We start from the raw sequence: 25313 nt of genomic DNA, 5'->3' as shown, positions 1-25313 counted from the left end.
CTCTTGATTGACACCAAGGGATGAAAAAATATCCCCTCCAACCTACTTATTAATTCTTAGCTATTGTGCACCAATTATTCCAAGCAATTCATCCTTGCACCAGTTTTTCCTTTATGCTTGCTGATTGGCTCAAAAGTGTGAGAACTTGCATCTCATTAAATGTCATTGGTTTTGTATAAATGCTGGTTCAAAACAGCCAAGAGTCATTCTTCTCTACATCACCACCTCACTCTTGAACTCCAGCCAGCCAGCCATCATGAAAGATCTGGAAAAAAGGTACGTTGCACAGCATATTAATTAAAAAAGCATTTAACTATTTATTAGTACATTTTAAGACCTGTTATGAAGTTTTCTGAAACATGTGGAGGTATTTTGTACGCATCCCAGTGAAGCATAGCACTCACAGCGGTGTGCTTTGATTTGTCAGATGCAGGCTTGTGGCCTTGGAGAGGAAATGCACCGATGGAATGGAGCACCTCAAGACAGTGTTGGAGGCCCAGATGCACAGTGGTATCTCTCACACAGACCTCTGGGATAAAACAGTCTCATTTTTTACCCCAAAGAAGATACCGATCTTCCATGATGGTTATTCCAAGTATTCTAGAGAGACCCTGCGACTCTTCCCTGCTCCAGATGAAGATGTGACCCCTCTCTGTTTTCAGCCATGATGTACAACAAGATTGAAAAACAAAACAAACAACAACAAAATACTATTTCACTGAATGGATGCTTCTTCTGCAAAAAAACAATCTTTTTTTTCTTTTTTTTTGCTCTGAAATGGCAAAAAATTCTAACATGGCTAACATGTGAAGTCTTTTGTAAAGACAGATTAATTTTGTAACACAGAAAGCTCTGTAGGGCTTTTATTTTGTCCACAGATGGATGTAGCCACTGTTATCTAGCAGCAGAGAGCTTAAGTATACTATGCAAAGAAAATGGTTAACAGGAACATGGAGCCCATGTAAATGTTGAGCAGAAGATTTGAATGAAAGCCATATTCCTTTGACAAAGGAGTCATTAGTATGCGATAAATGCAAAACCTGTTATAAATGTGTCTGGATTTTATATTACTTAGGTAAAACAATATTTGCATGAATGTATTAGTTTTCTTTACATGAGTCTTTTTAATAAAACCACAAAATATGTTTAGAATCCTGTCTTCTTTCATTTTTGCGCATCTTTTTTACATTGTATATCATATTTTAAGTCATTTTAAGTCATAATTTGAACTAAATACAAGTGTCAACAAAAGTCTGAGAGCCGGATACAAACATTACTGTACATACAGATAAATCAATTTATCTCAGTTAGGCTTAAGATTTTTTTTGTAATGACCAGACAAGCAACACTTTTTGCTTATAACATGGAAGTCCAAAAATAGATGTTGTCAAACGGAAGCTTTAATCGGATCTGTTCTGCCACCTAGAGGGCAAAATCGATATCAGATTCCACCTCATATTTTCACTCGAATTTGCCTAGCTGACTAGATTGATAACATGTTTATATAATTTATGATGAGTGTACCAACAAATACACAGTCGATGATTTATTTATTTTAGGGGGTTTGGGATTTTTTTGCTTTGGTGAATGATGCAGCATCAGTTGTGACCTCGATTCATTCTATTCAGTCTACTGGAGATATAAATAAATGCATTGTTGTGTGTGTGTGTGTGTGTGTGTGTGTGTGTGTGTGTATCCATGTGTGTCTATATCACATACACACACATACACACACACACTTCATACCCTCTTACTTGCACAATCATACTTTCACACACACACACACACACACACACACACACACACACACACACACACACACACACACTATCATACCCTCTTACGTGCACAATCATACCTAAAATGACTATAAGGTTCAGTAATTTGCAGCTACAAAATTATTTGAGTTGAAATGATGCCACCATGTGTTTTGCACCTTGCTATAAAAAACCTCACATTGCATAATCATGAAGTCAGACATGCCAAATTGACAAGACACACTGTTACCAAATAATAATATACAAGCAAACCTTTATTAAATGAGGAGTTTTCTTAATCAGGTCTTATTATTAACTATTAAGGAAGCTGAGAGACTTCAGCTCTACCCGTGATTTACTCTTTTTCTGCGAAAGTATTATACAACGTCCTTAAATGCGTTGGCACTATGTAATGAGTCTAAACAGACATTTGTACTCTTGTCCTGTTTGTGCCTATCTGTGTTTTGGCTCAGATCTCTTCTTAATTGTGACTTTGGTGCCACACAATGTTAAGATAGGAGCAAGATTGACCAAGAGACCTGCAAGTGAGCATTTAGCTGTAAATAAAGCTAGAGGCAGATAAATGGTAGGTTCTGACCTGACATCATTTAGACAGCATATAATTCAATAGACTTATCCTTGTGTGGACAGATATTGGATTCATGTGAGGAGAGCAAATCAGAAACATACTACATTTTCTGGCATAACAGTAAAAATGTCTTTGTAGATTGTTAAATCTTTGTCTTTGTAGAAGTCTAAAATTTAAATGTCTGATGGTCTAGTATAGGGGGGCACGGTGGCTTAGTGGTTAGCACGTTTGCCTCACACCTCCAGGGTTGGGGGTTCGATTCCCACCTCCGCCTTGTGTGTGGAGTTTGCATGTTCTCCACGTGCCTCGGGGGTTTCCTCCGGGTACTCCGGTTTCCTCCCCCGGTCCAAATACATGCATGGTAGGTTGATTGGCATCTCTGGAAAAAAAATTGTCCGTAGTGTGTGATTGCATGAGTGAATGAGAGTGTGTGTGTGTGTGTGTGTGTGCCCTGCGATGGGTTGGCACTCCGTCCAGAGTGTATCCTGCCTTGGTGCCCGATGACGCCTGAGATAGGCACAGGCTACCCGTGAACCGAGGTAGTTCGGATAAGCGGTAGAAAATGAGTGAGTGAGTGAGTGGTCTAGTATAGAAGATCTGAATAGCATCTATTGATGCTATTTTAGTATTTATTTAAGTCTTATATTTACTCCTGTCTACCAGAAAATCAGTAAATGAGTGAACTGTTTCAGCAGAACACAGGTTAAACTTTAGAAAAATCTCTGATATTTTACTGGACAATCTTTCCAGCTTCTCTGCTTAGACACAGGTAACTAAATCATAACATTTGATGTTGGCAACAATGCTTTTACTGGAGAGAATTACCTGAATAATGATGAAATAAAACACCAAAAGGGCAAGATTTCTTTGTTGTCAAGCTTTATGGCTCAATTAGAGCACTATTACCCAGTTTGATGACATTTCCATCTCACAGCAGATTGTTATTTAGATATGTTTTTTCCCCAATGTTTTCAATTTTCCCTACGAAGAGGTCTGTGTACGTGTGAACTTTCAGTTTGCTTCCAGAAAGTGGAAAAGGCTTAAATGTTTTGTGTGCCATGTCTTATAGCAAGAAAGAAATAAGATAAGAATGTGATGTCTGTTCTCAGCATCACATTGTTTAGCCAAGCCAGGTGATACCTCTGGACACACAGCAAATAAGCACCTGTAAAGAGTTAGAATATACATTAAAAATTAACATAAGGAATTGAAGGTCAGATTTTAGCTTCCGTCACATGCTAGAGCAAAAGCTGATAATTGTATTTCCATTGTAAAATATTTATTGTATTATTTTTTTTTTTTACAGCTGTCAGTGAATTAAAAAATATATTTAGGGTTGGGATGTTGTCACAAGGTTGTATAATACTTGTATAATTCATGACACCTGTATTATGCAATGAACAGTAATTTACTGTGAACTGTACAGTAAAAACAAAATCTTGCACTGAAATTTGTATTTAGTGCTGCAAAATTCAATGTGTCTGCCTTTTAAATAAAGGTATAAGTATAAAACTAGTAATTATAGTATCTGGTAAATGTAATAGTTAAAGTTATCTTTAACGTACTGTACATAACCTATAACAGAAAAAACAACATATTTTACATAAAAGTAATGTTAGTTAACGTTTGTATGTAGAAATCAGATCAGTTTAGGTTTTAAAGAAACCTTTCATTGCACCTAGTAAACTAGCAGCTAATTTAATGACCGATGCCATTATGAATTCTGCAAAAAACTGGAATATTTCAGCTCTAAACAAGGTTGCCTCCACCGGGTGGTTACGAATTGGTCACAGCTAGCATAGATCCAACACAGGAGTATGTGTGGTACACAAAATTTGAGGTTCATCAAATATTATGTCTCAATTTAATGAAGACTTTATATATATATATATAATCCTTGAGTTGATTGTGTATTCTAACATTTGTATGTGATTAAAAAAATAATAATAATAAATTAAACCTACATTTTTTTTTGTCTTTTTAAAAATGTATGGTCTAATTTCTGAAGGTATGTGGATTAATAAAGATATTACAGATATTTTATCCATATTTATATTTATTATTATTAAAATGTCTTTTTAATCATTGCTGACATTAATGGTAGCATTAATGATAGTGGCATTCGTTTGAAATCTTGTCTGTAAATGAAGCATCTTATATAATTAAAATAAACAATTTCAAAATATGTAGAATATATACTTTTAATAATCTGTTTATAACTCCATTGTATCTGTGGTGTTCTGTCAAATCCCGCCTTCTGAACTTATTGAATGTGAAATCTCGCGAGATTTTTGCACCAGACCTGTTTTCAACATGGCAGGCAGTAAGTTAGTACTGGAAGGGAGGATAAGTATTACAAGCTTTTTGTTAGGTCTTGGCGTGATAATAATACCGCTGTTTGTTCAGTATGGCTCACATGTTGACTGGATATTCGATTACCTTACCGGTACGAACGGAAAAATAGCCATTGCGCTTTATATTACAGTTATCAACGGCTTCCTGCTAATCATTTACAAGGGACCTCTGTATAAGGTAAGAGAAGCTAAAAAGGCTAAGTGTTGTGTTTACACTCAGTTTATTTGGATCACTATCATCACAGCACATCGTGTCTGTTTGGAATGGTTGTGTTTTGTAGAATATAAAATCACCTGGATAATGTGTCGTGAGAGGATCAGCAGATTACACTGAACTGTCCTGCTGGCAGTGTGTTTAAGTGACATAAATCCACTTTAATTGGATTAAGTAGCTAGCTAGGAATGGAGATAAACAGATGTGTTGCTTAGCATGTACTTTGTCTGTACACAGCTTTTATTCAGCTTTAAATAAACGCATACATAAATATATATACACATATTTATTTATATATAGATATATACGTGTATATATCTATATATACTTATATATGTATATACACACATGTATACATAATGTGTGTGTGTATCTATATATATATATATATATATATATATATATATATATATATATATATATATATATATATATATACTGTGTATATATATATGCACATACATAAATATTTATACATACATACATACATTTTCCTTTGTCTTCTCCTGTAGGTCGCTGTGCGAGCTTGCTTTCTAGGATTTGTCTTCGGATGTGGCTTGATTATAAGTTTTACAGACACAACATGGACACACTTCGGCTGGTACATGACATCTTCAAATTTCTGTCTCTGACTATTATTTGAGGATTCTATAATATTTCTTTTAATGCATCAAGTATGATGAGTGATGTGACTGCCTCTAAGCAGTGTTTAAACTGTAGTGTTGCATTTCTGCAGGTACATGTGTTCATTGACATTCTTCCACTACTCTGAATACCTGGTCACAGCCATCATCAACCCTCGCAGTTTGTCTCTAGACTCCTTCCTGCTCAACCACAGTGTTGAATACACCGTAGCAGCTTTCTCTTCCTGGATGGAGTTTATTGTGGAAAAGCTGCTTGTTCCAGGTCTGTTTGGTTGCTTTGTCAGATGGGGGACAAATGAAAGGAAACACCAATGTAAGGTGTCTTTAGTAAAGCTACGTTCACACATACAGCAAATTTTCCACTGCAAGTCACCAGTCACTGTACTATGAAGTCTCCATTAGGAATCCCCACTTCTGGTTGCCTTAGTAATAATGTTTATCAGTGAGTGATGACTTGCATTGCAATTCACAACAAATCAGCTTTCTGACCACTATGTCTGTCTATTGGTGATGTGCGAGTCGGGTTTTTTCCAACCCGCGGTTCCGCTTTTATGAAATTATTGGCCCGCCCGCAGCAAAGGGACATTTTACCCGTCCAACCCGACCCGCGGGTCACCTGAGGGACATGAGACGACCCGTGCATCACTACTGTCTATACCAAGTTGCTCCATATTTACATACATACAAAGTTATACCTTCCTCAGCTTTGTCGCATCGCTGGGCAAACCCACATTTTGTCAACGGTTGCTGTCACAGGTTGCCGGAAGATACAAGATAACATGAAAATGAACATCCATGGTCGGTTTGTCACTGTGAGTTGCTGTATGTGTGAACGTAGCAAAAAGATTTGGGCCACTACAGGGGAACTGAATTTTAAAAATGTGCCACCGTATGACAATTCATCTGTGACATTAAACGTTTAATTTTTTAAGTCTTAATTTCAGTTGTATCGCAGTGGTTGTGGAGGTATATACTGTAGGCCTGCAGTCAACTCTACTTGCATTCTATTGGCTGAAATGCAGTTTTGAAAAGCAGTTGAACTGAAAATATGTTGTTAAACTTTGAGCCATGTTCTGTCAAACAGTGTCTCCTCCCCAATCTGTCTCCTCCTCCCACATCGTCTGTTGAGTCACAAAATTAAATCTGTGTTTGCTTTAAGGTAAAGTGTGCTAATGAGGAAACCTGTTTCAGTCAGTACTATAGTTACAATTTTTTTAAATTAAGTACTATCATTGATTTCTAATCAAATTCTGTCAAGAAAAATCATACATTTATAATAATAAAATAATGAACTGTGTTAATTATCGTATAGCTCTTTCATTTATGTACAGATTGGCACAGCTGAGGACGATTTGCATAGATGTCTTAATAAACAAATCACAGCACAAAAGCTGGTTGTAGCTGCAGCATTTTTTCCAACCAAAAAGGAAAAATAACCATTGAAGATGAAGTTCAAGTGGAATTAGGTATAGCTGCTTCTTAGCTGGATTGAAAGTTTGCAGCCACACTGTCGTTAATTGTCGATATGATTAAAAGCCTTACAAATTTTTTTAAACTTGTGAAAAACAAGTAGAGAACAGTCTGGATGATGGATGATAATGTTTGAGATATTTCCAGCTCAAGTGTACTTTTCTGTATATTTTTTCATATTGTGATTAATATGTGTCCCTGGACAGAGCTGAAGCAGCAGAACTGGATCTGTTTTGTGGGATTAATGATAGTGTTCTGTGGAGAAGGTCTGCGCAAGTCTGCGATGCTGACAGCAGGATCCAACTTCAACCACATAGTGCAGAACGAGAAAGCTCAGAGCCACGTGCTGGTCACTAACGGCGTCTATTCCTTCTTCAGACACCCCTCGTATGTGGGTTGGTTCTACTGGAGCATCGGTACACAGGTATGTGGCGGCTAAATAAAGCAGTAGTTCTTACTGAAAAATTATACTGTTATTGTAGGATAAAAATAAAACTATTCCGACACAATACACAATAAAAATTCTGACAAGGTGCACTTCAAGTTCTCGGATGATGCACATATTCAACCAAAAGTGTGGAATATCGAACAATTCACTCAATACTTCAAGCTTTGTGTACATAGCAGAAGAGGGGCAGGGTTACGAGGCATTAAATCCAGATTTTTTTTTAAATATAGACAACAACACAACTTTGAAATGTCTTTTAAATTAGCCCACATTGTCTTCTGTTTCTTTAGAAGCTAGCAACTTTACACCACATGATGTCATTTGCCATCGACTGTGAAACAGCTAATACTCCGGGTTAAAAAAACTTTATTGTTCTATTTGAGTCGATACTATCCCTCTAAAATGTATACGCTAAGCGGAAGAGTTTATAGTTGAAATGCATAGTGTGTAATATGTCATTTGGGACAGAGCTGTAAATGTATGTTCTGTAGCCATTTGCAAGTGGTAGCTTTAGTGTGTTTGCCAGTCCCATAATTTCAACTAATCAACTAGGCTAAAATGATTATAACTAATTTATTATATTAGTATATCATGTTAATTAGCTAGTTAATGAAAAGGAACAATTTGTTAATTATCCTTTCCTAACAAAGTTTCTCATGTTATGCGAAAAACATCGGTTGTTGCCAAATGTTTTGTCTGTGTGCTGTGATGTTTTGTCTGTTCATGTTTTTTCGCTCTTTGTGTGTTCCTGATTCATTAATGGTCATCTGTTGTACGTGTGCACTGCTTTAATCACATAGAAAAAAATGTTCTACAGTCAGCCGTATCACATCTCAGACAGTGTGTGCAATGATAGCTACATATCAGATATTTTCCTGTTTGTTGGACTTGGCAAACTACTAATTAAAGGCTAATAGCACAGAAGCCTGCTTTGTCCAGAGCTACTGATTTCTCCATCCATGTGTCAATGTGTACTCACCCTCCTCTTTAATAGGAACACCTGTACTGCTTATTTTATTTACAAATCTTGCAGATCCTGGTGAAGTGCTTCGCTTAATATTCACATCAGACACCAGAATGGGGGGGGAAATGTGATCTTAGTGACTTATCTGGTGGTTGGTGTCAGGTGCTATAGAGTATGCACAGAATTTACTGACGTTAGCTGACCTTATTGCTGACCTATATCTTCAGGATTTTATTACAGTTTAATTGAATGATTAGATTGCTGTCTAAATAAGGTGTACGGGTGTTCCTATTAAAGTGGATGGTATGTGTTGGCTTTTTATTATTATTTTTTTTTAATAAATAAATGTTTTTACAATGCATTCATACTCTTTTGTAGATAATGCTGTGCAACCCGTTATGCCTTCTGGCCTACACGCTGGCTAGCTGGCGGTTCTTCAAGGAACGTGTAGAGGAAGAGGAGATCTCACTTATCCATTTCTTTGGAGAGGACTACATCGAGTACAAAAAGAGAGTCCCGACAGGTTTGCCCTTCATCTCAGGCATCAGGGTAAACTCATAAAGACTGGGACGAAGAGAAAAACATGGCATCATCTAGCGCACTCCTGGACACTTCCTGGACTGGCACTGTGAGTGAACTGGTCACCCGCCGACCTTCTGGCTCACGTTAACGCCAAGGGAAATGAGTAGACAAGGTGCAGAGAGACTGGCCTGTTGATCTGCTATGAGACACAACGGTTCACTCTGAGCAGGGCGGAGCCTCTACCTCGACGCAACAGACCATATACACACATAAACAAAAGGCTATAAAGTCTCTCAGCACTCCCCTACATTATCACCATTCTCATTGTCTTTTCTCTCATACATCATATAATACTTTACATCTTCATTCAGATCTGTTTTGCATCTCTGTTAATCATGTAGACCTGTTTAACACATCCGTCCAATTTGTCAGTTCATTATTATTATTTTAAACTGTTATAGAACCAGGTTAGAATTTAAAGCTAATGAAACTGCAGCAAGTTTGTACAATAGGTTTACTAGGAAAAGTCTACTGCAAATCAATATTTCATTCAACCTGCCTCATACCAAATATACCAGACGCATACCAGATTTTATTTTATAAAGCTTGAGCGCACTCCTAGTAAATAAATTTGTATTTTACATGGTGTGTCATTTTTATTAGAGACAAAATGCATTGCGTTTTGATAAGAGTACATGGCTATAAGGACTTACTCAGAAATCTACAAATAGAACAGTCATTTTTGCCCAGTACAAATCGACACTTCAATCTGTACATGAATCTAGAGCCCCTTTCACCTAATCTTTTTTTTTTTTTCATTCAGTTGCCTGAAAATAATGAATTAAATCCATTAGTATTTGTCAAAATTGACACACTATAAAAGTATAGTTAAGATCAGTTAATGAAATAAGCGAGTGAAAATGTACTTTATTGGTCTAAAAGAAAGGAAAAATGGAGAGAAAAATGTTAAAATAGAATTATAATAAAATACCAAATAAAATAAACAAACCTACAGATACAGATATGTGCAATGATAACGATAGAGTAAAAGAAAACTGCTTGCTGTCCTGCGCAGGTCAGTCAAACGATATTTATGCCTGTTGCCATGGGAACCAGAGTGCACGTATATGTGGGGTTGTATGCTAACCACCAAGCACTTGCAAGGGAAAAAAGCTGCAGCTTTTCTGTTTTAGTTAAGATGTAGATACCAGAAAGGTTTACATACACACTATCGTATTAATTGCTTTACATGTTTTTCCTAGAATAGGAAGAAAGTAAGTAAACTTTTCTATTGGAAACTTTCCTACTTTCCTGCATGTAGACAATTGTAGCGTCTAAACTAAAATTGCCAACCGGCAGCGTTGACCAACAAAGCATCAAGTGTAAAATCTGGTTGAAAAAAATACAAAAAAAAAAAAGCGCTCCAGTTTTTTAAATCTTAGAGCAGTGCTGTGAATGGATTATATTAAAGATGTTCTCCTCCAAGACCACACATTATTATTATTATTCAGGGATTATGGGTCTCAATTTGGTATCATGTTGATGTGAGGAGAGACAGAGAGAAATTTGTAATGTTCTTTTGAAACATTTTGATATTTCTAAACGTTGTTTTGTTGTTTTCTGTTCAGGCAGGTTTGGGCACATGCAGATCTCATTGCAGAATGCTGACAATCTGTAATAAACCCCTTTCCTAAATATTATGTGCCACTTTAATGGCAAACTTGGTGCCGTGAGCAAAATTCAACCATAAGTTGAGTGGGCGGAAGTGTCTATTTGCTAATTGGATTCTGCCTGAAATGGCCAACTGTAACAGATTGTAACATATTTATTGGCACCCTGGATACTCAAAGTCTATCAGCAAGAAAACCCTATTAGTACAAGCACACATGGAGGAGTATGTGATTTTCTACAACTTCTATGCATTGCATATATTTTGGTCAATTCCTCTTTCTGTTTTTTATTAGATCACCATGTCAATATTTTCTACTATGTTTATTTCTTACAATTAAACTAGACCGATATTGCATTTGTTTTTGAGCCATATCCAGAACCATTTACTCATCTTTACATCCATTTTCAATATGAACTGATTTCGGTGGATGACTGGAAGGATGGCTGCAGGTTTTGTTGCACTAATTGACGAATATCCACTAAAACAGTTTCTATTCATTGTCTATCATCAAGGTTTCATTCATGTATAGCAGGATGGCAAGTTGCAGTATATAAGTATTACAGTACGAAAAATGGGAAGGAAAGTGAACTGTATGATTATTTAGCATACAAATTACTACAAACCTCTAAAATAAACACTTAATATAAACACTGTGTATGAATATCGACTTGGTTTTTGATTTTGCTTTAATTAGTACAAGCCAAAGCAGATCAGTTGCACCTTAAACCTCAGCAATGCATTATCTATTGACTTGTTTTTGCAAGTACTACAAATAGTCAAGGGATTTGTCAGGCTGCTTAATCAGCTGAGTTGTGGTTTAACAGGGATGCAGTGGCTCGTGTCTGTGGTACATTTCTGCTTGTTCAGCCTGTACAGGTCCTTGCTTTTGAGACTGGAGTCGTCAGATAGATTCAGATTGCAGAAGTCTTCATGTGCACATGTGAGTTCATTGCTGTTGAGATAAATCACATAAAACAACAGCTATTCATTATTTCACAAAAATACAATAGCAGCAGAGGTTTTTCAATATATGACTAAAATTGACTACTTGTACTCTTACGTGATTAGAGTCCATAGAAATCGAATATTCTTTCTTACATGTTCATCATGCAGATACTTGGTTCTTGGTAAGAGGACTGTGAAGCATAGCCATGCTCCAAAATCGTCAAACTTGAATGCCATTCCAAAAAAGTGTAGGTTATGACAGCAAAGGGGGATTAAATCTGGAATGGGATTTTCAGCAGAGCACTTGTGTGTGATGGGTAGGTGCCCACAAACCTTTGGCCATACAGTGTACATAATGCATCACTTGGAGGAAAGTGTTAACTAGCCAGACTGGCATCACTTCTCACATTTCTTTCTGAAATTCCTGAACGCTTTGTTTATAATCAACTGCCTGTTTATCTCTTGCAGAACAACCCCCAAGTTCCCAACCAATTTGGCTTCAAGGTGGCACATTCCACAGAGACTGCCCTTTTAGCTGTCTCTGAGAAACTACATTCTGCTAAATCAGCCAAGCTGTTATGTCATCATCCTCCTCGACCTTTCAGCAGCATTTGGTAGTCAACCACATGAGTCTAGGAATTCGAGGAGCAGCGTGGAAATGGTTTGCTTCCTACCTGGTAGGTCGTTCATATCAGGTAACATGGAGGGGATCGACATCTGCTCCATGCAGACTCTCCACTGATGTCCCACAAGCCTCAGTACTTGGGGCTTCTCCCTCTTTACTCACTCTCTTGGGTTCTGCTGTTATCTCAGCATGTCTGGCAGACATATCATCATGGATGAAGGCTCAGTTGCTGAAACTCAATCCTGAACTCAAACTGAACTGCTTCTCATCAGAGGTTATTCATCCCCAGGTCAGGATGTTGCAAGCCCTACACAACCTTCTGAACTTCCCTTTGGCTTCTACTCGCAACCTTGGGGTAACCATGCACAAACTGTCCTTTTCCTTGCACACTGCTAAGGCGACCTAGTTTTTTCCCCACAACAACAGAAGGATGCTTTCCTACAAAGGCCTCCAATCTACTAGCATTGCTCGACTGGTCCCACCATCTCTCAGGGTAAGGGGTAGGTATACAACAAGACTGTTTTCTGTTCTGGCACAGAGGTGGTGGAATAATCTTCCCCTAGCAGTTCGGCTGAGTCACATCCTCAAACGACGGGTGAAGACCTACCACTTCCTGAAACACTTGAACTAGTGCTTATTTTCCCTGTTTGTTTTAGGTTGATGGGATCCTAAGACTGTAACCTAGTGAACCAGTGGTGATGTATTCATTGATAGAGTCTTCAAAGCACTTTTGTATGTCCCTCTGTGTAAGGGCATCTGCCAAATGACTTAAATGTAAATGTAAATGCCTGTTTTGCATACATGACTCCCAGACAGTCACAATTACTGTTGTTCTAATTGACAAGGGAGATAGCACTACCATCCTCCATGCCGGAGAACAGGGACAATTATTTTTTTTGGACAGACAAAAATTATTTTTTTTGGACAGACGAGCTAATCTGTCCAATTAAACTCTTAATGTCCTCTTAAAAAATTAATAGGGCAAATGTATAACTTTTCTCAATTTTTCATACATAGACAGAAATCATATTTTCACAGAAAAAATTGTTTATACATGATGAGAGCTTGCCTGCGCTGAGTATCAGCTGCCATGCTGCTGTCCTCATAAAGTTTCAGCATGGTCTCAGTGCAGTCATCTTTAAGCTCCTTTGGCTCCTTGAGCCTGCTTAAAAGTACATGAGGGAAGTTGCATGACAGATTATATGGACGGCAGCGGATTTGAAGGGAAAGATGTGACAGAAAAAGCACTCACCTGGGTTCTAGGCGTTCCTTCACCTTCGCTATGGATCGTATATATGGACCTATTTGCCGAGCAATAGTCGTCAGGTAGGTATTTTCTTGCTTTAGCTGAACTAAGTCATGAAGTTGTGCTTGGAATAAAAATAAAGGAGTCAGACCATCCAGTAGACACTAGAAATTTGAATATATATTACTAGATAGTGATTTACCTTCATAAATTTCTTGCTCGTTTGCCACCCTTTGGAATGTCTCTTCCCAGATCTAAAAGGGAAACAGCATAATTTTTGAATTTTCTTGAAGCTAATCCACCAAAAGGACAAATGATGCATTCAGCATTTTTGACAATTACCTCTTCAAACATGGCCCTCATTATCTCGACAGATTTGTATTCTGATGATATCTCTCTGTCCATCTCCAGAGACCTATCCAGGATTTCGCTCATGGTGTCTGTCTTTATGAGGGAATGATGTTTAGTCAGGTCTCTGTGAGTCTCCTGCACATGGTCTTTAAGCTTCTGGATTTCTGTCTGCAAGTTCTACTCAGAAAGATGAGGAAAATTTATGCTTCCTGAGCAACAGTACAAAGATGAGGTTACAAGACATATCACTAGCCTATTAGGATCCCATGTGCACCTTGTAGCTGTTCTCGTAATTTCGGCAGTGGTCCATGAATGGACTTTCTCCACCCTCAGCCAGGAGGACCTTAGTGCTGATGTAGCGGTGAGAAGTGGGCTTTCGAACCACTGAGGAGTCTAGAGTCATATGTCCGCCTGTTTGGGAGTGACAGGTCACCGATGGCAGCCTGCAGGAAGAAAAAAGTGGAAACGTTGGCTTAGCATTTTTCAGTATCTTTACCAAGCTCAAGATGTCTGAAGCACAGCAGGATATCTGATATTTCTCTTATTTATTTTACAGCGGTGGAAATCACTTCTGTACATTCTCAATTTATTTACTGAGTTCTGATTAGTTGTTAGCACATATGTCTGAACAACATACTGTATGTCTGAACTGGATAGATCAGTCTATACAAAATTGACCTAATGAACCTAATGTGTTCTGTCAGGGGAAAAGTTTGGAATAAAAAGCTCAAAGGCTAAAGGGGACATGGACTACAAAAAAATAGACAAAAAAGATAACATCTGCTCTACAAATTACAGAGACACTAACAGTCCACCACTGTTGCCCAGTCCTGAGACGCTGCCTGCCGAGGACACTGAGCGTCGCTGACCCAGAAGTAACAGGGGCTCCAGACAGCGGGCAAATTCCGAACGATACTCCGTGTTGATCTGTGTAAAAATACATTCTATGAGAAAGGTGATGACAGTAAAAACTATATGCTAAATGTGCAGCCTGCTTTTACCTTACTGCTCTGTGATGGTCTGAGTCTGTGTGGCAGCTTTACAATCTTCTTCAGCCTCTCCATTAGTTGCTAGGTGACACGGGGAAAATCACATATCAAAAGATGAGCAAGCTGCCTGAACCTGAACCTTAACTTTGTAACCTTTCATACACATTGAGTTGTACACAATAAAATCGACTGCTTTTTTTTAAATGTTTAAGTAGCACATATGTGTTACAGGTAAAATGTGTCTACAATTATATCACGTTAATGCCTACAAAATAATATATACTTTCTGTACCTTTTCATTCTTCCACAGTTTTTACAATGTGAGTTTCCTGAGGAAGAAGGAGGAAAAAGTCTACTTACATAACCCATGTCTAGAAACTCAAACTTGTTTGCTGAACTAAGGAAAGCAGAGCATGTAACCAGATGGACCTGCAGAGGAAACAGGATTTTACTGTCTCAGATAGACTTAATCAGACAGACAGACAGATAGACAGGCAGAGAGAAAGCAGGAAAAGCTCTTGACCTGGAGAGTTGGCAGCAGTGCAGCCAGGTGTGACAGCTGCTCTTTAAAAGCCCGTTCCTTCTCCTCATGCTGGCTGCAAAATGATTCATTATTCATTTATAACTTGAAATTCTTCATTCTGATTCATCACTAGATGCTGATTAACTTTCTATAATAGCATAAATCAGACAGTATTTCTGACTGCAAGTCACACAGCTTATATTAATGCAATCGTTCTAATACATTATAGTTTCTATAGCAACAGATCATTTACTAAGGCATGAATAGAGGATGCACCACATAATGGATTAAAAAAAAAAAAGTAACACATTTTTTAAAACGGTGAGGTTTATTTAGCATTTTGGAAAGGCATGCCTTGGCCAGGGTCGATCATTAACGTTTCAGACTAGAGGAGAATCTAGAGGTAACATAACAAGCACCATTTTTTTGTGTCATTGCATGTTTGTAAAGCAATTGAAACAAATTGCTGTGGTACAATAAAAAAATAACTTAAAACTGTACCAAATTTCAAGCTACACAAGATACAGAAATGTAGAAACATAAAACAAAGTACTATATTTCTTATAAATAGAAGAGGTGGATTTACAGCGATATCACTGAACTATTTTTAGATCATGTAATAAGATCCATAATATCTTGCTACTGCCTCAAAGCCCTCGGTGGATTTTATTGTGCTTTATATAGCTGACAGAGGCACGATGTGTCCCACAGAACAATTACATTTAGATATATTATATAACATGAGGTTATAAGACACTAACCTCTGAGCTGCTTTAAGTAGAATCTTCTTTCTCTCTGCTAGTTTTTCCTGCAAGGCAGAGTAGCAGATTAGTATTTATAAAATTTACAACACCAAATGGTAGCAACCCTATGATTTTAATGGCTAAAATAGTGTGCTTTATCAACAACTTATATAAACTAACAGTATTCACTGCATTCGGTATATAACATAAAAAAAACTAACATAAGCTCTAATGAACCAGAAGTTCATTAAGACATGTTAACCGTATTAAATGTTCAACATGCACAAAAATACACTAGCATAAACTAATGGTTATTTAAACTAGGACTGTAAGAACATCCACACAAAAGAGATAAAGAATAAAAAACAATTAATTGTACTGTTGACAGTTGATTATTTTCTTGCCAGCACATACCGATGTGTTTTCTTGAACCTTTACCAGAGCAACTGATTAAAAAATGTTTTTTTTCCACTAATGTTGTGTAAATCGAGCTATGAACATCATTAAGCTATCTAAAAGTTAATAAAAAAAACAATCCAACAAAATGCAGCTAGCATTAAAATGCAAATGAAAATGTCTGAAGGTGAAGATTTACTGACTATTAGTACATAGTTCTAACATTGACTCCTAGTTCCTCCATAGTTCTTAACAGAGACTCCTTCCATGAGCAATGCATTCTGTAAATGTCTTCTGTACCTGTCATTCAATCTCACCACAGCATTAGTTAATATGGCCAGTTGTGGACTTTTTGTTTAGTGTAAGAATATATATTAGGTAATGCTGATATTCACAGGCTGATTATTTTATTTATGGTTTATTCTTAAATATTGTTTAGTTTAGTTTAGTGTGTTTTCATGTGATTGTGTCTTAAATCGTGTTCTGCTCTCATCTTTTAAGTTGATTCCACGTGTTTGGTCTTGTTTCTGCTTTTGTTACATATTTGGTCTGTTACTTAATGTGTGCTCATGATATTTAGCCCTAATATACATCAAGCAGAATTTAGGCACTTGCAAATTAGAGTGAAACATTATTACCAATTAACATTTGTGTAAAATTTAACCATGTATTACCTGCATGCTGTTAAAAAGGGTACAAATTGCACTCTCCTCCTCGTCCACGTTCGCCCTGACTTCTCCAATCATAGCTTTCAGGAGAACAATGGCTTCTCGTGCTGATGTCTGGAGTTCTTTCACAGCCTTAAACAACAGATGATGGTTTGTCTACAGTAGGCGTCACCTTCCAATACCTGAATACTACTTATGAAGTCAAATTTCAGGCTCCTTACTAAAACGGCTTGGTCCAGTTTTTCACAGCCTTGCATATAGGCTGTCTCAATATCAATGCAGTGCGCTCTGCTCTCCCTGAAAAACCAAAAAAAAAAAAAAATCAAATATTAAAATATTTATCAGACTTTTGTAACTGAGGGGAAGTTGCACTTACACTGGCATGTCTCGGAAACAGTTGATGCAAAGCATAGACTTCTTCTCTGTAGAGAACATGATGTATAGTTCCTCATGGAGGGCTATATACAAACAGAGAGTCTCAGTAGTTATGCAATTGGTAGTGATTTCAACACAAACAATTTCACCAGCATGTTTTTGAGATTTGTTAGCGCACAATGCGTACCACACTTTTTGTGGGCTTCTTTGGTGCGCTTTGCCAGAGAGACAATTTCATGGCGTGAGAACATCTTGGCCTTGTGGGTGGCTTCTCTGCAGTTTCCACAAAGGGGCTGGTTGCAAGTGTTGCAATAATACATTGCATCCACATCCTGGCAATATACACATTAATTAGAAGGATGGATTTGTATTAATGCTAATTGTAAGACTGCTTTGTGGAAAAGGAAAAAAACTCTTTGCTGGTTAATACAAGTTTTCCTGAGTTGCTGCACTGCAAAAAAAGTCTTAGCAAGTGGAGGTACCGCAAATATATTCAAATTAGGATATTGAACCTAATGCAAGCCATTTGTATTTATTTCTAGCTATTTATTAAAATGGTCTTGTTATATGAACAGATAATTTTGTTCATTTTAAGCATTTTTTTTTCTAGAAAGAAGCAAAATTATTTGCCAATAGAGGAAGAAAACTGCAAGCTTGAAGTCAGTAATAATATTCCTGAAATATGGCTAATGTTCTTACATTTGGCTTAATTATCTTAAAATAAGAAACAATATAGTATATAGACTATATTTAAACTATTTTTACTTTACTTGACTTTTTTGCAGTGTGCTAATCACCCATATAAATTCATTATCAAACTCATTAGCTTGTTAGAACAAGAGCTCATAGATGAAACCGAATATAAAACACAGATCAAGTTAAACACACACACACACACAAGTTGTGTCGTTGGGGAATGAGCACTGAATGTTCAAACTCAAATTTTGTAACATACACAACCATACACAGTACAACATGCAATTAAATGCTGTTGTGCTACTGACTTGCACATAGTGAAACAACCCTGAATAATGATCTGCACTGACAGTCAGTATATCTAATTATATAGCAGCATATATTAAATAACAGTATATGTCTACCAATCAGCATTAAGGAAATGTTCTTTCACATGAGTATTTTCATATGAGGGCTTCAAATCCCTAAGTACCCAAAATCTTACATTGAGTAAACTACTTTTTTTTTACTCATGCAATTTTAAATCAGTTTAAAGCCAACGTATTAATATGAATCTTAATTCGTGTACGGTAGAAGACCTGTTTCTTGCACTCCCAGTCACAGTTGGCACACTGCACGACTTCCTCGCTGTCTGCAGAATTATCCACCAAGAACTTCAGCAGTCGGTCCTCTTGAGGCAACGCACACACCCCTTTCACAATAGACTGGTGCCTGCAAGTCACAAGGGAAAGGAAAGCACATCTCACGTGCCGTTTTTGTTCCATTTTAGAACGTGAGAGACTTTTTTGTTCTTCTTTATTATTATTGTTGTTAATAATCTGCTATTTGCAGTATCCCCCTTTGCCCTTTCCCTTGTCATCATAGTAACGAGGCTAGAAATAGCGTTGTTCTGAATACCTGGATAAAACAGTATTTGTAAAGATAGTTATGAAAAAATAGTCAAGAGCACATGCTGCAGTGAAAACCAGGATTTCCAATTGTTAGTCAAGGTTGGTGATAACATTCATAAACAAACATGCTTATACTTTTTTATATACATAACTAACATTGAATATTGGTGTTCTAAATATAAATCAGTGCACTTCGTATTTCTGCTGCAATCTATCTAGTATCCAGGTGCAAGCACATTTTAACCAATACTTACATAAACATGTTAATTTAACCATGACGGTTTCCTCTTTTATGGCGTATTTTCTTATATTTGATATCCATAAATATTCTAGAAGTTAGCTGTCGCATGACTTGCTCTTCCACACAAAGAGAAAGGACAGGACTGGAAAAGTGAAGCTGTTTCTATTCATACACAGCACAAGATAAGGGTACATGCCCAGGGTTTGCCTGACGCGCCACAGTGGCCTTACTGGAGTATGCCATGTGAATTTATATCCAGGCTAAAACAAGGGCAGGATTTATATTGCAGCTGTTGATTGCTGCCTCTGGTATGCCCTGGCATTGGTGAACTGAATGAATGCGTGTCATTCTGAGCTGTGAACATGATGCCTGTTTATTCAAAATGCAACAAGCTACACATTAAAACTGAACTGAGCTAATTTCTCATTCCTGCTATTTACATCCTTACATTATTATCATCATTATTATTGCAGCACAAGATTTTTAACACTGACTACCAGTGGGCTGTTATATTATAGGATAATAATCAGTGACATGCAAAAATTTTGCCCTTTTTTAGTTAATAATTATGTATAATGTTATGTCCTTGAATAATTTAAAAATTCTTAAGTTAAAAATTTTAACGTTATAGTAGCTTGTAAGAATAAGTAACAACACACACAACTACACCAAACATCACAGAAAACGTATAATCCATATAAACGTATAAACACATATAAACGTATAATAAACGTATAATAAACGTATAATATAACTACACAATGTATCATTGTTTTAAAAGCAAATGAATATAAACCTTTTAGCTGGAACTGTTGTCATATTTGTGCAGAATTTGTAATAACAAACAAACGAACAAACAAACCATCAAATAAATAGCAACAATTTTCCACCAATCAGAGTGTTAGGGCTCTTTTGTTTGCAGTTGCATTAGCAGGTTCTTACCCACAGAGGGGGCATGTAAGCCGGCTGTCCACGGCTCTACCGCGCAGGCAGCTGGCACAGAAAGTGTGGTAACAGTCCAGTAGGCACGGATGCTCATATTGCTCACGGCACAAGTGACACACCAGCGGATGGCAGTTTGCACTGTCTGGGTCAAAAAGTTTATCCAAAGGAGAGAAGATTCCTCCAGACATTTGTAAAGGCAGGCAGGTTCTTCGTCTTTTCAGAGAACTTCAGGAAAGAACTGAGGAACTGATATATTAAAAGAGTGCCAAGACTCATTATATTAGAAAAGAATTTCACTGGTTCTTGACCCAGGAATTCTTTTAATAAACTAAGACACACTCTTAGAAACTACTCAAGGGTTCTTTGGATGTTAACAATTCTACATTTTGATTTCTACCTGGAATTCTCTAAAAGGATGAACTTTTTTATAAGCTAGAATTTACAGGGTTCCCCTAGATGGACAAACCAAAGAACCCTTTAGTGTGTTAAATAGAATCATTTATTCTAAGACTGTAGTAACAAACAAATAGAAACCTACTGAACATGGCAGGCAAAATGTCACATGAAAACTGGCACATAATAAATAAAACCAAGGCAGAGACATTCATTCACCTTGCTGGTGTCCTAGCTGCTGTCTGCGGCTGGAATGAAAGCCATGCAGAGTGTTTGTCAGCCTGCCTAGATAGAGGGCTGGCCTTGACGTCAGGCGAACCTGGGATCCACACAGCACAGCAACTGGATGAGGGGGTGGTTAGTTAGATATCCTTTATTTATCAGTGACTGACAAAAATAGTATGTATTTTATTATATTGGCTCTTTAAATCTGGTGCAACGAACTATGCAGTGATTACATTTACCAGACACCCTTATCCAGAGTGACTTACAATTTCTTTCAATTTATACAACTGAGCAATTGAGGGTTAAGGGCCTTGCTCAGGGGCCCAACAGTGGCAACTTGGTGGACCTGGGATTCAAACTCATGACCTTCCAATCAGTAGTCCACCTTAACCCAAGGGTGTCCAATCTTATCCACAAAGGGCTGGTGTGGGTGCAGGTTTTTATACCAATCAAGAAGAAGCCACACCGAGCAGAGACCAAGCCGGTTGGATTGTTGTAAATTTTTTTGCATGGCACACACACAACTTCTTTCATGGATGGGGTGCAAACTTTTGCTCCCAAAATGTCAAACACTGATATATCGATGTATCGAATAAGTCTGGTTTCGATTAGGTAGAGACTACAGTACGCATGCGCAGTTGTTGTTCTTCCTCTCGGTACAACTTTCTCGCCATGGCTCCACTGGTGAGTGATCATATGGTCGGATTTGGTCTTATGTCTAACGTCTTATCTTCGTTTTGTGCTGTCGTATTAGTATCGGCTGCTTTGTCGGACATGTCTCTATCGTATTATAAACCAAAAAGACAATTTCTAAAGGCAGCTTTGCTTTTATTTGATAGTTTGTTAGCTCGTAGTGAGTGAAGCTAAGCTAACCGCTAAACACAAGCTATGTAGCTAAGAGCTAAGTCTGTTCAGATGGTGCTAATAAACTGTTTACTTATTTATTTAAATCAGAGTTGATAATAAGAATCAATTGTGATTGTGCCCTGTGAAAATAATTGAAATTGGAGACCCTTTGGAGAATATAGAAGAATATTTTATTCAGAGACTTTATAGACCTGTGTTAGCTGCATCTAGTGACAGCAGGACTTTTATTTATATTCTCTCTCTCTCTCTCTCTCTCACACACACACACACACACACACACACACACACTCTTTCTTTCTTTATTTAGAGGAGGCAAGTCGTGCCAAGCAAAGGTGGCAAGAAAAAGAAGCAATTGCTGAAGTTCACTCTGGACTGTACTCACCCTGTAGAGGATGGCATCATGGATGCAGCCAACTTTGTAAGCCTGGGTTCTTGTTTTTTTTGTGTGTATCAGGGTTTTAACTATTATATCCTAGTCTAAAATGGCACAGTTTACCTTGCTCATGTTACTAATCTCCTATTTAAATACACACAAGAATTCTGCTTACGTTCTTGTACCAAAAAAAAAAGAAACAAAAAGGTTTCCCTAATTATTCTTTATTAGAAAGAGACTGTTGAGAATGACTTTTGCCTTAAATATCAGTATTTAGTTGTCATGTTTTCATAATAAGCGTAATGAGCTTATTATAAGAACATGATGACTAAATACTGATATACCACGATGAGTTCCACGGTAACTAAGATAAAATACACGTTTTAGCCCAGATTTCTGCAAACATAATACTGTCCCACCCTTATGTGCTTTTTGAACATCCAGATTCAACCATAACAATTCAAATTAATTCCCTCTGGGGTGCTGTCAGTGTTCTAGTTCATTCCCAGTGTTCAGTGAAGTTCATGTGATATCTTCCACTCCAGCCTTGGCAAATCATGTCTTCATGGAGCTCGCTTTGTGCACAGAGACATTATCACGCTGGAATAGGTTTGAGCCTCTTAGCTCCAGTGCAGGGACACTGTGTGCTTCCAACTTTGTGGAGAAAAACCATGTATGGGTGTGATGGTCAGGTGTCCACAAACCTTTGGCCATATAGTGTAGATTGTTCTTTTATTTGGTTATAGTGAAGTGTGTGATGTTTTCTTTTCTTTTTCTTTTCTAGAACAAGTCAGGTGGTAGCAGAGGTAGTGGTATAACATGTCTACAAAAAAGCGTATTTACATAGCCAAAGCATTTACAGTACTGTAGGGTCTGCTTTAATGAGAGACAGAGGAGGCTGTAGTATGATTTAACCACGGACAAGCCAGCAATTTAATTTAGCTGAGTTGAAGATATAGCACTCACTATTGATCACAGAACTACTACTTCTATTTTTGGCTTTTCCCGTTACCGGTCACCACAGCGAATCATCTGTTTCCACCTAAATCTATCCTTGGCACCAGTTAACTTCATGTCCTCATTTAACACATCCATATAATCTACTCTTTGGCCTTCCGCATGACCTCTTACCTGGCAGCTCCATCTCCAACATCCGTCTAACGATTTAAACATCTCCTTCCTCTGTACATGTCCAAACCATCTTAATCTATCCTCTCTGTCCTTGTCCTCAAAACAGCCAACCCGAGCTGTCCCTCTAATGTGCTCGTTACTGATCCTGTCCATCCTCATCACTCCTAAAGAGAACCTCAAAATCCTCATCTCTGCTACCTCCATCTCTGCCTCATGTCTTTTCCTCACTGCTACAGTCTCTAACCCATACAGCAGAGCTGCTCTCTTACTGAATTGTACACCTTTCCTTTGATTCTTGCTGACACTCTTGTCAAACAACACTCCTGACTCCTGAACGTGTATGATGGATCTTAAATAATAATATTACGTGTACAGTAACATTAGCATTAGAAACATCCTCAGCCCTGTTTGCATACAATAATTGAACATATGCACGTTATTAGGTGCAAGAGCCATAAAACAGGCTGATTCGAGTTAGATGATTGTACTAATGAGCTTGTTCTTATAATTTACTGTAACTTTTCTACCACAGGAAAGTGTGCAGTTCCAAATAAACTAGGTGCAGGTGCTAACTTCTTTCTCTACATACATGGATAAAAGTGAAGTGTGATGTTCTGTAATAAATACCAAAAGTGTTAAACGTAAAGAGCAGTCGAATACTGTAAGAAATATGCAGGAAATATTGAAATCATTCTAAAGTGGGTAAGACTGAACAGTGTCTATAGGAAACAAGTCTAAACGCTTCACCTTAATTACGTCGCTTTCATTGGCGGCTCAGAGAACGCCACTTTTTTAGTTGGACACTATTATCTTATGTATCTTGAATAGAAATCCAGGTGTTTCTATCCAATAGATTTAAAAGTCCAGCACCACAAAGCGTTGGCTTGGGCTCACCATGATCACCCAATTTGCCTTTCTGGATTTTCTTCTGCTTAAAGTTTCAAGCTTCTTGTTTTGTGTACTCTCACAGGAGCAGTTCCTTCAGGAGCGCATCAAAGTGAACGGCAAAGCCGGAAACCTCGGCGGAGGAGTCATAACTATTGAGAGAAGCAAAAGCAAGATCACAGTTTCTTCTGAGGTTCCCTTTTCCAAAAGGTTTGTCAAGTCAGTTTTTACTTCACTGATTTATCTGTCTGGATATGATTACATCACCGTAATTTCATTCATCACTGCATCATAATTTTGTGCTATCTTCAGGTACCTGAAGTATCTTACGAAGAAGTACTTGAAGAAGAACAACCTTAGAGACTGGCTACGTGTTGTGGCTAATACGAAGGAAAGCTATGAACTTCGCTACTTCCAGATCAACCAAGATGAGGAGGACGAAGAGGATGAAGATTAAACTGTTTTCTTTTGTACGTTTAAATAAATACATTTAACAATCATTTTCAGCTTTTCATTTTTTTTTTTTGTATTCACTTGCCCATCAGTAATTAAACTGCACACACTGGTTTGCCCAGAATGGCTCAAAAACACACTTGAGATGATGATCATGAGGCAATAGTGTCACATCTTGTCAGATTAAGGTCAATTCAGCTTTTTTTTTTTTCACAGCACAGTTGATCTCTTAAATAGAATTGGAAGGTGTTGAATTTTCTACAACAGCAGTTCTGACAGTAACTCTTCAGTAGTAACGGCTAATTCATTGTAATTCATTCATTATAACCAAAGGCAAAAAAATAATGTGTAATCATTGCCGGTGCATTTTTGTGAAAGGATGTTTATTTGGTGAAAAGAGGCTCCAGTATCAGCACTAATAACAGTAACATCTTCCTGACAGATGACTTTGTGCTTTTCAGTTCCATGGTAACAGGAGAATATGTATTTTAATCATCTTAACTTCAAGACAGAAGAAAGACGGTTCAGGACTGATTATAGCTGCTATAAACAAGTTATAAAAGAGAAATCAGCCCATTTTACAGACTTTAAAATTATTAAATACATACACAATTGTTAGCTTTTATTTCTTACTATATATTTGTATACAGATATATTCATAGATATCTGTAATACATGCTAAAATCTTATCCAGAATGAATGTGCAGCTAAGAAAGCAA

At 37.4% G+C, this 25313-nt stretch overlaps 3 protein-coding genes across 5 annotated transcripts; 2 read left to right on the top strand and 1 right to left on the bottom strand.

Moving 5' to 3' along the window:
• Positions 1-4645: 4645 nt before the first annotated feature.
• Positions 4646-9609, top strand: icmt (isoprenylcysteine carboxyl methyltransferase). Its single transcript, XM_060893855.1, has 5 exons — positions 4646-4878; positions 5427-5515; positions 5651-5820; positions 7235-7452; positions 8819-9609. The coding sequence occupies exons 1-5, from the start codon at positions 4660-4662 to the stop codon at positions 8999-9001; spliced, it is 879 nt and encodes a 292-aa protein (XP_060749838.1). The 5' UTR covers positions 4646-4659; the 3' UTR covers positions 9002-9609.
• A 184-nt stretch (positions 9610-9793) lies between these two features.
• Positions 9794-20500, bottom strand: rnf207b (ring finger protein 207b). 3 transcript variants are annotated; one of them, XM_060893852.1, is made up of 17 exons: positions 20265-20500; positions 18770-18902; positions 17683-17827; positions 17497-17578; positions 17342-17417; positions 17127-17252; positions 16075-16121; positions 15314-15386; positions 15151-15219; positions 14803-14871; positions 14610-14728; positions 14076-14244; positions 13793-13978; positions 13653-13704; positions 13457-13574; positions 13274-13369; positions 9794-11586 (listed from the first exon to the last, which is right to left on the bottom strand). In XM_060893852.1, the coding sequence occupies exons 1-17, from the start codon at positions 20453-20455 to the stop codon at positions 11436-11438; spliced, it is 1902 nt and encodes a 633-aa protein (XP_060749835.1). In that variant the 5' UTR covers positions 20456-20500; the 3' UTR covers positions 9794-11435. The 3 variants fall into 3 exon arrangements, with proteins under 3 accessions (XP_060749835.1, XP_060749836.1, XP_060749837.1); XM_060893853.1 differs by having other exon boundaries at positions 13274-13366; XM_060893854.1 differs by lacking the exon at positions 20265-20500 and adding an exon at positions 19336-19523 and having other exon boundaries at positions 9796-11586.
• Positions 20501-21498: 998 nt separating this feature from the next.
• LOC132862036 (large ribosomal subunit protein eL22-like) lies at positions 21499-24641 on the top strand. The gene is made up of 4 exons (XM_060893857.1): positions 21499-21569; positions 22060-22170; positions 24227-24351; positions 24454-24641. The coding sequence occupies exons 1-4, from the start codon at positions 21516-21518 to the stop codon at positions 24596-24598; spliced, it is 435 nt and encodes a 144-aa protein (XP_060749840.1). The 5' UTR covers positions 21499-21515; the 3' UTR covers positions 24599-24641.
• Positions 24642-25313: the final 672 nt, after the last annotated feature.

Source organism: Tachysurus vachellii, chromosome 19, assembly GCF_030014155.1.
Source record: "Tachysurus vachellii isolate PV-2020 chromosome 19, HZAU_Pvac_v1, whole genome shotgun sequence".
Classification (NCBI taxonomy): Eukaryota; Metazoa; Chordata; class Actinopteri; order Siluriformes; family Bagridae; genus Tachysurus; species Tachysurus vachellii.
The sequence above is the reverse complement of the archived record's forward strand: the minus strand, read 5'-3'. Positions and strand labels throughout refer to the sequence as shown.

Excerpts from the sequence above, each read along its gene's own strand:
- rnf207b (XM_060893852.1), bottom strand. The coding sequence starts at position 20,455 with ATGTCTGGAGGAATCTTCTCTCCTTTGGATAAACTTTTTGACCCAGAC. Across the intron at positions 16,122-17,126 it reads CCCTTTTTAACAGCATGCAG|GAAAAACTAGCAGAGAGAAA; the intron begins GTAATACATGGT and ends TCTGCCTTGCAG. Across the intron at positions 15,220-15,313 it reads CACTGCTGCCAACTCTCCAG|GTCCATCTGGTTACATGCTC; the intron begins GTCAAGAGCTTT and ends TTTCCTCTGCAG.
- LOC132862036 (XM_060893857.1), top strand. The coding sequence starts at position 21,516 with ATGCGCAGTTGTTGTTCTTCCTCTCGGTACAACTTTCTCGCCATGGCT. Across the intron at positions 21,570-22,059 it reads TTCTCGCCATGGCTCCACTG|AGGAGGCAAGTCGTGCCAAG; the intron begins GTGAGTGATCAT and ends TTCTTTATTTAG. Across the intron at positions 22,171-24,226 it reads TCATGGATGCAGCCAACTTT|GAGCAGTTCCTTCAGGAGCG; the intron begins GTAAGCCTGGGT and ends GTACTCTCACAG.
- icmt (XM_060893855.1), top strand. The coding sequence starts at position 4,660 with ATGGCAGGCAGTAAGTTAGTACTGGAAGGGAGGATAAGTATTACAAGC. Across the intron at positions 5,821-7,234 it reads GGAAAAGCTGCTTGTTCCAG|AGCTGAAGCAGCAGAACTGG; the intron begins GTCTGTTTGGTT and ends GTCCCTGGACAG. Across the intron at positions 7,453-8,818 it reads ACTGGAGCATCGGTACACAG|ATAATGCTGTGCAACCCGTT; the intron begins GTATGTGGCGGC and ends ACTCTTTTGTAG.